Source organism: Strix aluco, chromosome 12, assembly GCF_031877795.1.
Source record: "Strix aluco isolate bStrAlu1 chromosome 12, bStrAlu1.hap1, whole genome shotgun sequence".
In the NCBI taxonomy this organism is placed as follows: Eukaryota; Metazoa; Chordata; class Aves; order Strigiformes; family Strigidae; genus Strix; species Strix aluco.
Genome location: NC_133942.1, coordinates 20,055,071 through 20,067,073, shown reverse-complemented (window position 1 = coordinate 20,067,073; position 12,003 = coordinate 20,055,071). Strand labels below are relative to the sequence as shown.

Genomic DNA, 12,003 nt, shown 5'->3' with positions numbered 1-12,003 from the left:
TGCGGGCCCTCCATGGTGTTTTTCCACGGGCCGCTCCGCCTGTCTCCGCACACTTCATCCGGGGAGGGGGGAGCGGTGGGGAGATGAGGGGGTGTGGGGGGGCCCCGCCCGGGCCCGGAGCACCGGGCAGAGCCGTGTGTAACACCCATAGAGGCTGTGTCCTCTGCGGGGCTCCCAAATCCAGAGCCCCCCCGGATACAAATTGGACAAGCAGGGCCCCACACCGTGCCATCATCAACCTTTGCATCCCCCCATAGCACCAGTTCCCCCAGTAATATCCATCAGCAACACCAGTTCCCCCTGTAACACCTCGATAGCACCGGTCTTCGTGCAAGTAACACCAAACACCCGCAGTAATACCAGCCCCCCAAGCAGTATCAGCCCCCCAGCAACTCAAATCCCTCCCAGTACCACCAGTGCCCCCAGCACCACTTGCTGCACTGGGCAATCACACTCCATTGCCTCTCCGTAAGGTGGTTTTTGGGTGCTCGTGGGCCCGGAGGATAAGGGCACACAGAGCCCCCGACCCCCCTGCCCTGCGCCTCCCCAGCCCCCGCGCAGCCCCCATTAGCATCCCTGCACGCCCGGCCCCCTGCCCAGCCTTGAACTTGGCCATGCCGGGCTGCGCTCCTTCTGCCTGCCTGGGCTCGCACAATGCCGGCCTTGACCCATTGTTTGCTTTTTTCGGATTTCAGCTGGGAAAGCGGCCACCTCGCGCAGCCTGCCCCGAGCACGCCGGGAGCCGGGCACAATGGGGAACCCTGCTCTGCAGGCAGAAGGGCTCCAAATCATTTGAGAGACATATTCATTATATTCTTTCACGGGGGTCTGTTTGCATTGGGTTTAGCGGTTACTTCCCAGACGGGGTTCAGACCAAATAAAGATCATTTAGCGGCGAGGGATTCGCTGGGGCTTTCAGGGAAATGTGCCTGATGCGGGGCACGGCGCAGCCCGGCCGCTTGGCTCTCGCCTGCTCCCCCTTCCCTGTTGATTTGCCTGGGTTTATTTTCTGCCCGTTGCCTCCTCCATCCCGAGACTGCACCAAATCACACAGCTCACTTTTGCAAAAGGGAGAGTTTATTTTCAACAGTGCATGGGGTGGGGGGATTTTAATGGGAGGGAATTACAGCCAGTACGTTTCTCTTACAGGAACAGATAGGGTGCAATAAAACAGCAGCAGGGCTGCCTGGCCCGGGCAGACTCACGGTCCTCTGGGTGCCCAGCACAGCACTGTTGGGATGGCTGCGCTCCCGCAGCTCCGCACACCCAGGGATGAAGAGCAGCGAGGGCTGAGCTCTGCTCCATGAGCAAAGCCTAGTGCTAAAAGCTCCCTCCAACCTTCACACACCCGGTATTTTGACAGGTGAGATGGTGGCTCGCTCAGATCCCTCTGCCTAAGCACTGCGGTCCCGCTCCAGGGTATTTAGGGCACCAAAGACAACGTACAGGAGTGATGTGGGATGATCCCCTGGCTCCCTGTGTTGCCCTGGTTCCCTCCCCACGGCTGGACCGGCGTGACTCGAAGCGATGCAGAAACCCTCTGTGTTCATGAGCCAAAGCCGCCTCCTCTCCGGAGCCATCGCAGAAGCAGGTCAGGACCCTCCCGGAGAAACCTGGAGATGTCAGACGGCAAGTCTGGGCAGGTGGTAGCCAACTGCAAGAAGGAACTCCCAGGCTTGAAAAGTCCCTTTTCCACTCCCTGGGATCTAGGAAGGAAGAAAGGAACAAAATGGAGCAGTTACAATCTCTGGCAGGGAAACAGTCCAGTGGCACTCAGCTGAGAACAGACCAACTTGGCTCACTGATGGAGTGAAACTCCAGACCTCTTTCCCTCCTCACCACATGCTTCCCACAGCTCTGGGCCACCTTACCCCGCTCCTGACTGGCAAAGCCGCGGTCCCCAAGACACCGAGCTCCCCCTGCGCCCGCCTGCCCCGCACACCGCCAGCCAGGGGAGGGCTTGCCGCTTGTGCTTCCTCCCTAGGCTTTGGGGCATGGGATTACTCTGCATGTCAGAGCCACTAAAGGCACAGCCCTCTGATGTTTTAATCTTCGTGTTAACTTTCCCTGCCCTCGGCGCCCTTGCCTGGCTGGAGAAAGTGATACCAAGCCACCGAGCTGGAGCCGAAGCTGTGATGCTCAGCGAAAAGTCCCCTTCTCGGCTTTCCTCGCACCTCCTGGGGTTTGCCCCACACATCTTGCACCTTGCAGCAGGTTCTCCTCCCTTTTTCCTGATCTTTTTTCTCCATTTCCTTTGTGCTTTCCCCACGGTGATCCCCTAGCACAGCCTCCAAACCCAGTCCCATCCCTTTGCTGTCCTCCCTTTGCTTTGCCTATAAACTTATGCTGAAAGGAGTAAAGACTAATACAACTAATTCTTGAATACACTTGGATCCAGAGTGCAAAAGGAACCATCAGCTGGCTAATTTATTCTTTTTATTGCACCAAATTGTAATTTTATAAAATATTGCAAATTTTATAAAATATTTGCAAGCCCATTTTAAGAGATAAATCTTCTGTGTGGCTCTCTAATGAGCCGCCCTGGGAGTAGCTGGCATGTGATCTGCTGTAGGTCGCACCGCGACGTTCCCGGGCTGCGACTGGATGAACCACCGTAACTCTTTGAACTGTGCAAATACTCTACATTCTGGGGTCTAGGCTTCAATTTTCATGGGTATTTTTTCTCTCTCTTAAAAATAGATCTTCTGTAACCCCTTTATTGCAATATTCATAAAGCACTTGATGGAAATCCAAGGAAAATCCCTTCCCTTTCGCAACTTTGAAGCAAGCCTAAAACTTAAGAGAGGCAGAAGCCAAACCCACCCCACGTGCATGGGTTTGGGGAAGGACCACAGCCTGTCTCTGGAGAATTAGTGTGCCAAGAGGACAGACCCCACGCTGGCATGTATGTAGGGAGACCCAGGCTGCAAGAAGCCAAGGCTCAGCACTGCTTTATCCTACGTGACATCAGGAGTCACCCCCAATGTCCCCCCACGGCTGGCAAGGATGTTGAGGTCAGGGCAGACGAGATCTGAACAGCGGCGGGTGCTTTCCGAAGCCCAGAAGAGGAAGAGGAGGCTGAACCCTCATGCTCGCCAGGGAAAACCCTTGCAGGGTAAAGAGCCCTGCCCTGGGCAGTGACAGCCCCTGCCCTCCACCTGGGCAGACTGAGATTGCTGTGACCTACAGAGAAACTCATCCATGGTGCAGATCAAGAGGATGCTCGTTGGTACGAGACATCGACCTACTCTGGACATGATGCCCTGCCTGCCCGGTGGGCTTGCACCTTCTGGCACATAGTAACTGGGGGCAGGAGGGGCTGGACTGACCCAACTGATGTGATGTAAACTTCAGGAAAGCCCAAACCTCCTGCATGCACTTTCTCTGTGGGCAGACTTCAGCCTAGCATTGTGGGTGCCTGCAAAAATAGGGCTTTGCCAGGACCTGATCCCAGCCCAACGCTGCCTTCCCTCCCCAGTGCCCTGAGCAGGGAAAGCATCCCACAAAATAGCATGTGGACTTATTATCCCTCTCTTTTTTCAAAAAACAATGCATAAATAACTGCAATTACAGCTCAGCTTCTGCCCCAGCACTTGCTCCCGTGCCTCCCCATGTCCTAACAAAGCCAGTGCTGAGGTTTATACACTGACAAACTGCCCCGCCATGGCAATTCTGGGCAGTGCGAAGGGCAAAAATACCCCTCAAATAATGGCAAATGGATGCAGGACACTCTGCCTAATCAGATTCCTATCCCTATTGAGGCTGGGAAGGAGGGACCCCGCTCCTCCCCTGCCCTCAGCCCAGCCTCCGGTTCACCGGCTCACATGGAGAAACTTTCTGGACAATTTAATCTCGCCAGGGTGTTACTTAGAAAAACCTTTTTCACTGTCAATTTTTTTTTCCCCCTCCCTCCCCCCCCCCCTCCTTTTTTTTTTTTTCTTCCCTCCCAGCCTTGATTGAATTTTGCAGGCCCCTGATATCTTTCTTTTTTGTAGGGATGCACGCTGCTTATGCAAATACCAGCCTTTCATACTGCCTCCCTGGCTCAAGCCCTCCAACTTGAATGTGACCAAAAGCTGTGCTCTCCCCTGCTAACTCCTTAGCACAATTACACCTCCATTCTGCTCCAGGGGCCCGGGGAGGGGGAAAAAAGAAAAAAAAAAAATAATTTTAAACTAATAACACGTGCTGTTTGCTTTGGATAATTACAAGGGAGCTTCAGCTTCTAAGAGCTATGAAATATTCTGTTCGGCGGGGCGGGAGGGAGGCTCTGTGTTACGCCTACGCTGCGAGTTTTATCTCCTGGCGGAGATGCTTGCAGGGCCTCTCGAGGCTCCCTCCATCTCGTGCTCGTCCTGTGCACCTGGGCAAGCATTTACATTTCCTACGGAGGAACTTCTTGGCGCTTTGGGCTACAGGAGAGAGGAGAAGGTGGCTGACATTTTTCTTATCTCAAGTTACAATTTCCTGCAAGCATCAAGATAATAAAACATCGGCGATGGGCAAGATGAGCAAAATGAATGCATCGGCTGGCTTTCCCGCGGCAGCGTGGGGAGGACCGGGGAGAAAGGACACCCGGGGGATGTGGCTGCTCTGCCGGCTCTCGTTTGCATCGTGGCCCTGCCGTTATTGTCCTCCTGCCTTGTCTGCTGGGGAAGTTTATGTGGAGGGCTTTTGCCGGGGCGAGGAGGAGGAGGAGGAGGGGAGTTTTCCCCAAAAGCACCCAGGAATCTGTCAAAAGAGGGACAGAAAAGAGAAGAAGAAGAAGAAGGGAGACAGAGAGTGGGAACGTCAAGGACCCCTGACTAATGAATAGCAAGTTTGCCCTTGAACCTCCCTGGGCTTTGCCATTCCCAGGCTCCAAACAAGGGCTGATGCATGCTTGGGCCCAGCTGCAGGGGGACCGGGCTATGGTTCATCTCAGACACTTTGACAGCCCGGGCCTTTTCCCTGCATAGCTCAGACTCGCCTAACTACTCCCCTGGCAACAGCTCAGTGCAGGAACCTGCGCTGAGGCCCTGCCTGCTGCATACAGAAGTGCGAGGAGGAGGGGAGCCGCTGGGAGAAATTAGCTGGAGACCGGCTTAACCCATCAAATGCTGGGCAGGCATCACCAGCCCCAGCACCCTTCTCTCGGTCCCTGGCTTGGCTGGCCGGGTACTGGCTGGCAAGCATCCATGGCGGAGCAGGAGAGGGGCAGTGGTGGGTTAGACATGACGAGTTGCTGTGTATCGCAAATCCCATGACCTGCTGCTTCGCCAAGACCTTGGACCTGGTGGGGCCAAAGGTCCTCGTGGTGCCAGGGGTGTAGGAGAGAGCTGAAATAGCTGGCTTGAAAACCGGACACTGAGAGGGAAGGGCATGGCCTCTCCCTCGTGTGGCGGGCACAGGGCATCCCTCTCTGCCAGCCGAAACGAGGGCTTGGGCTAGACCAGAGGCACAGACTTGCCCTGGCCGCTTTTTCTGCATTGCAGATCAAAGGCAGGGGACAAGCTGGCCTTAGGGGTCTGCACTGAATGGCTGGAGAGAACAGGCACGAGCACCCGGTGGCTCCAAAGTGTGACCCAGAAACGTTCCCACATCCCAGCCCCATATAAATCAAGGGGGAAAAAGGGGGGGCTCTGTCCCAGCCTCTGTTTTTACAGAGCATCTTTCATGTGCAGCCCCTGAGAGAGAGGGCTTTGCTGAGCTTGTTAAGGACGGCTCCTGCGCCAGGCAGAGAGGGGGACGCACCATATGGAGAGGAGAAAAAGAAAAGGGGACACTGAAAATGGAAAATTATGCAAAGCAGGAGGAGAGGCGCTGGGGGAAAGGGGGGAGGGAGGCAGCGAGGTGGTGGGGGATGGGGAGAGGGGAGGCTGAGAAGGGAGCCCTGACTTGGGGGACACCAGCAAGCTGGCATGAGGGCAGCAGGAGGGACAGAAGTTTCCCGTGACTGGGTGCAGGACAGCCCCTGGCACCCTTGGGTGCTGTCACTGGTGGGCAGCTCTCCAGCCTGGCCTTCCCTAAGCAGGTCTGGGCTGCACCAGGGCGATGCCTGGCTGGACCGTGGTGGGTGCACCCTGAATCTGGAGCCATTTTGCTGCACCAGGAGATGCAGCAAAACGGGACCCACTGTGACCTACTTCAGAGGTGTCCTCAGGACCTCTGTTACTATGGCAATGAGGTTGTGAGATTATGACTTTTTGGTCAAGGATTTTGCTTTTAATCAATCACAAAAACCAGACTCATATACCGAGGTGTCAGGGACCTTGTAAGAAATGGCCCCGAACAACAGCAATGATAGCAAGGGCCTGAATCCCCCCTGGGTCTCAGCTGCCTGTGCGGCGATGGTGGACACTCAGGTGAGTTAAGGAGCATCTGAACACAGCTGCCAGAGCTCTTCCCTTCCTCTCGGTCCCTGGAGGGACCCCTTGGTCCCCACAGGGTCCCGGTGCTGCAGGGTGGGCTGCAGCCCAGTCGTGGCTCAAGAGTGCTGGGCAGGCACAGGAGGGAGAATGAACTTTCCAGTCCCTTACATGTATTATTGTCCAGCTTGTGCTCAAACTCCAGCATCTGGCCTAACGTGGTAGTTGGAGAAATGACTCAGCTCTTCCCAACTCAACTGTGGAGCTCCTTCTCTCTCTCCTGGAAACGTTGATCACATCTCAGCATCTGGGCTCAGCTCACCTTTGGGAAACCACCCACCCTGGCACTACGACAGCTCCTCTGTCCCAAAGCCACCCTGTGTCTCTGGCTTGCAGGACCCTGTGCTGGCTCCCCATGCATGGGCCATGACCACCTTGCACATCCTCACTGGGTGCAAGCCCTCTTCTCCACCTCACCTTTCACCCCAGCATGGAGAGCCACCCACTTGGTCCTTCAAAAACACCGAGTTTGGTGCTCGTTGCTCTGCGATGCCTGCTTGGTCCCCTCCATCCCATTCCTGTCTCCCCTCTCGATGGCTTTCATTCAGAGCAGCCGGTGCTTTTCCTTCACTCTCCTTGGCATCACCTAGCACCCAGGAACACAAACTGCTCCTGGCTGCCACTTTTCCTCCCTCTCAGCCCTGGCGCAGCCTTTGATCTCACACCCGTCTCTACCACACCGCTCCCTTTTTTAGCTCCTTCTCCTGTGTGTTGCACCAGGAAACCTTCCCTTGCTGCAACCCAAATGCATCTCTCCATTAATCCCTTCTACTGTGCTTCCCTCCATATACCATCAGTAAATTTACCATCAGCCCTCGCAGTCACCCTACAGCCCCAAACCCATGTTTCAGGCAGGTGTGGGGCAGATTCACGTGGGGCGAGTGCACGGAGATGGGCTGGTACACGGGCAGGCAGAGATGGGCACGCTTGCCCCAGTGTACACATGTTCCTGCCTGCACATGCCAACACTTACATGTTCCTGCCCCTGGTCCCGCTGCCGGATCCGAGGCTGTGGGATCTTGAGGGAGATTCTCCCCTGTGGCACGGGCGTTATCTCCACAACACGGCTGCATGCTGGGATTTGGGCTGTTTGGTCTTACAGTCACTAGATGAAAAATATGCTGTGTCCATCTTCTAGTTTCTTCAGGAGCCATGCCCTGGAGTAAGGCTACATGTGTTGGCCAGATCCTCAGTAAAGCCCTGGAATAAGCTGTAGGCACTGAAGAGGATTCATCTAAGCAGCACACAAAGAAAAATAGCAAAAAATAAAGTTCACGGGGGCACAAGGAAAACAGAGCTTCCACCCACAGAGCAGCTGTGTGGGGCTCCGGGGACATGCAGACAACGTGGGAGATGTTTCAGAGCTCACTCTCAAGATGATGCATTTGCAACCGCTTCCCTTCTGCAACCGGTGGGGGTAAACTGAGCTACTTGCCCTGCAGACACATGTTTTAACCCGTGTATCTTTGGGCACAGGTACATGTCCTGGGCTGCTTTAAGGCTGGCTAGCCACTGTGGCAGAATGATGTAAAAATGAGTTGTGCCTTCATGGGAGAGGAAGAAGAGGGGTGTCTTCTATCCCTTGGTATCCTAACACAGGCAAACAACTGCCCCTCCACAACCGAACCCAGGCGAAGGAGCTGCTTGGTGTTCTCACTGCAAATTCCCACCCGTTAAAAATGGGGGGTGGGGGGAGCACATGGGATTCACAGTGTCCTTCAGATCAGGCTGGCCTCAGCTGCCGCGCTGGAAGCTGAACCATTTCCAAGGAGGATATGGCAAGAACAGTGAGTCCTGCCCAAGTGACGGTCCAAAGCGTTGGCACTTCGTCCTGATACAACCTCGCCCCAGATTCCCGCCCCTGGCGTGCATCCAGGTTTCTTTCTCCTTGACCCATCTCCATCAAAAGAAGTGCCATTATGAGTCTCTGCTCTGAGTTTCTCGTCTACAAATAGAAGCAAAGCAGCGCCTGCTCCAGAGCTGAACATTTCCACTAAACCCTATTTTGATGCCTGTCCCAGCGAAAGAAATCTTCGGGGACAGTGCCCCTTGTATGAGATGTTAAATATTTCAGCCTCCAGCAATACAAGACATCAATACGATATTAAACTATACAATTGCTGTACGTTCCTGTATTCCCACCCTGGCTGCAGAGATGCCCCATGAGGGTCCATCTCCAGCAAATATTCCTCTGGACAGGGACAGGGAGCCTCTTGCCTTGAGCGCTGGGGCACAACGTGTTTGTCGGGCAGCAAAGCTGGTTCTGCCATCTCGGCCAGTGAAGCTGTGCCATGGGAGCTGCTAAAACAGCATTTCATTTCCAAACAGGGCCCCAGAGACCTCTTGTGTGAGGGGCTCGATGGAGCGAGCCGGGGGAGCGCAGAACAAGGACACACGACCCCAGGCTAAAAGCAAGCCAGACCCCAGGCTTGTGGGACCTTATTGCTTTACAGTAGGGCTCAGGCTGGCCTGTCCCCTTGAATCAGTGCATCTCTCCTGTGCCACCACTGATGGGGAAACGGCGAATTGGGATTTTTTCACCTCCCTCTTCCCCCCGTTTCCCTCCCCTAACTCCTTTTCCGCATCATAAGCAAAGTCCTAATAAAGCTCCCATCCCCACTGCCAGCCCTGCACCATGCTCCCAGCAGAAAAGAGATGCAAAGCCACGCTTGGAATCTGATTCCCCGGCTTTAAACGCTGCTCTGCCAGCAAAGTGCGACTTGAAAGCTCCCCTGTCACAGTTACAAAGCTCCGAACAGCCCTTCCTCGGATAATCACGCTTATCTCCAGATTAAGAAAGAGAGACCTGCAGCTGAGGCTGGTCACATGGGCTGGGATGTGGGCAAATCTCTTTTAAACAATCCCCATATAGCTGTGACCTCCACCGCAGCCCAAATACACCGTCCCTCAGTCCCACTCGAAAACCAGCTCTGGAGACATGACGGAGCATGTGAGAGGAGACCGAGCTGGAGAGAGGGGGGGCAGGAGGGAAACCTGGGGGAGGAGTGAGAAAGCAATGGAGAAGAGGAGGATGAGAAAGATGGGAGAAGAAATAAGAAAAGGGAGGATGTGGGAGAGGAATAGGATGTGGTGGAAAGGGAGGAAGAGTGCGTAGATGGAGGGGGAGGATGATGAAGGACAGGGAGGTCTCAGCTACTCTTCCTGCTGGGGATTAGTTGTCCCTGCACTGTCCTCAGTTTAACTCTTCCTGCTCTGTCCCCGGCTGGCAGCGTAGCCCGATTACGTGACTCCAGCTGTGCCAAGCAGCCTTGGCAGGGCGAGTGCATTACCTACTTTGCTGCCACGGATTCATTAAGAGGCTTTGCTTGTGTGGGAATAGTCATCCCAATGGGGAAAGAAAAAAAAAATCCTCCTGCAAATCAACCTGGCGAGGAGCTCTGACAAAGCGGTTTCCACAGCCCTGCCCAGAGCTTGGGAGCAGAATTAAGGAGAGGCAGGGATGTGCAAGTGGGAGAGGAAGGCAGAGGCGTGGGAGATCAGCTGGAAGGGGTTCCCAGAAAGGCCCCTGCTTGGGGACAAGGCACTGGCCAGGGAGGGAATTGCCAGCCCTTTGCAGGATGCTGGTACCTGGTTCTTCTTTGTGATTAAAGGCCACCTTGCACCTGGGTCAGGTATGGATGACACATTCACCCTGTGAGCAGAGGAAAGGTCCGAGCAATCGCAGAGTGACTTTTTTCAGCGGCAGGTTCCCCTCTTACGTCCACGTGGGATTCACACAATTACTTTGCAATGGAGGAGCCCAAACAGCTCCAAAATGAGCACAGATGCAGAGCACTGGGTCTGGACCTCTCCAAGGATGCCCAGGATCTGCTGGTACCGACTCAGGGTTTCCAGACGCTGGGGTCGGCCACCGGCTGCAGCTTGCCGGGAGGGACTGCAGTGCTGCCTCCCTGGCTGCTCATTATTCACCCTGCGCAATTAGGCACCGCTGATAAGTCACACGAAATTGCCTTTGTTCTCCAACTCGATGACCTGCGTTTCACGGGAGCCCCTTTTTCCTGCACATTACTCATGAGTTGCCCACTGTACCTACTGCTGGAACAGCAGCGAGGATTCTGGGGCACTCTTGGGGCTGGCCATGAGTGATCCCTCGCAGATGCCATGTGCAGGTCAATGGGAAGGTGCAGCCTGGCCCTACCTGCCTTCCTGGACTTCTCTGAGCACAAAGGAGAACTGTCCTTCCCACAGCCCACCCTGCCCCGCTGGGGACATTTCAACTCTCCTCCCTGGCTACTCTACCATCTCTTCATGTCACCTCCCAGCTCTTCTCCCAGCCGCAGAGGAAAGCCTAGTGCAGCTGCAGAGCCAGTGGAGGAAGAGGAATCAGCCCTTGCCCAACCCAAACCCTGCTGATGCCAATGGCCACCTTCTCTTGTTCATCAGGACCTTCCCTTTCCTCCCCAGCCAGCCCATCAGAAGGACTCAACCCCATTCTCTGCTGCTCTGACCAAGCCATCTCCCACCCAAACTCCCTGCAGGACCAGCCCTGCACCACGGTGTGTTTGCTCCTGCTCTCCATCCCTTCACCGCCAGCACCAGGACCCAAGAATGGAAAAGAAGGCAAAGAGGATGGGAAACAGCATGAAGCTGGGTGCCCCCAAAATCCACAGCAGACAATTCGTGCTGCAGCTAACCTTCCCGAAATGACCTCCGCTTCAGAGCTGCCTCGCGCCATGTAATTCCCTGCTCTTTCGGCATCCGGCAGCTGCTCAGAAGCAGATGGGAGCATGGGGAGAAAAGACATCTTGGCCCATTCTAGAGCTTCTTCCCAGTCTGCTCAAGCAATGTATGTGGGCTCTTAAGTCTTGTTGATTTAAGAGAAAGGATGCAAAATTAATTTAGGCAGAAAATTAATTAGATGTGAACTGGTATTTACAGCCCTACATGTACAATGAATTCTTGTGTGAACCTACAGAATACAGATGGATGGATGGATGGATGGATGGATGGATGGATGGATGGATGGATGATAACAGCACTCTAGGAATGACATTATGTGCTGGTCCATACACTGGGGATGTAGAAAGACTTTTCTCTGCATTGGTAATTAATAACTCTATCCTGAGCAAATGTTGATAAATCCTTTACAATGCACATTATCTCTGTCTCTCCAACTCATGTTCTGCATTTCCATTTGCCTGTTTCCACTGCTCCACCCCCAGCACCCGCACACTCCACTTCCCTCCCATATTTTGTAACTGGTAGCGGATTTGACTCCCTTTCTGGAGAAGCAGGCAGAGGTTTTGTTGCTGGGGCTTTGTGTGAGTGATCGCATGTGTATGTGTATACACAAAGGTGGATACAAATCCATTGGAAACAAACATCTTTTAAGAGACTTGAGAGAGAGACACAGGGCAGAGGAGAAGAAAGAGCCTACAGACCCTCAGCCAGACAATCAGCAAAGATGAAGAGAAAGACCCAGTGAACCAAAAAAAGCCTCAGTTCTCTTTTAAACTCTCCATGATTTGCAACGAAAGCAGCAGATCCCATCGCTGGGAAGCCTAGCCCTGCCTGTGCACCAAAAGTCACAGCAACCCTCACCCCTTCTTCTCCCAGCTCCGCACAGCTCAATTAC

At 54.3% G+C, this 12,003-nt stretch overlaps 1 protein-coding gene across 1 annotated transcript in view; it reads right to left on the bottom strand.

Moving 5' to 3' along the window:
* Nucleotides 1–1,055: 1,055 nt before the first annotated feature.
* LOC141928546 (uncharacterized) overlaps nucleotides 1,056–12,003 on the bottom strand; it is a 41,396-nt gene continuing 30,448 nt past the window's right edge. The window contains exon 5 of the mRNA XM_074836940.1: nucleotides 1,056–1,706. Within this exon, the coding sequence (XP_074693041.1) occupies nucleotides 1,547–1,706 (160 nt within the window). The 3' untranslated portion in view covers nucleotides 1,056–1,546. The remainder of the gene's footprint in view (nucleotides 1,707–12,003) is intronic.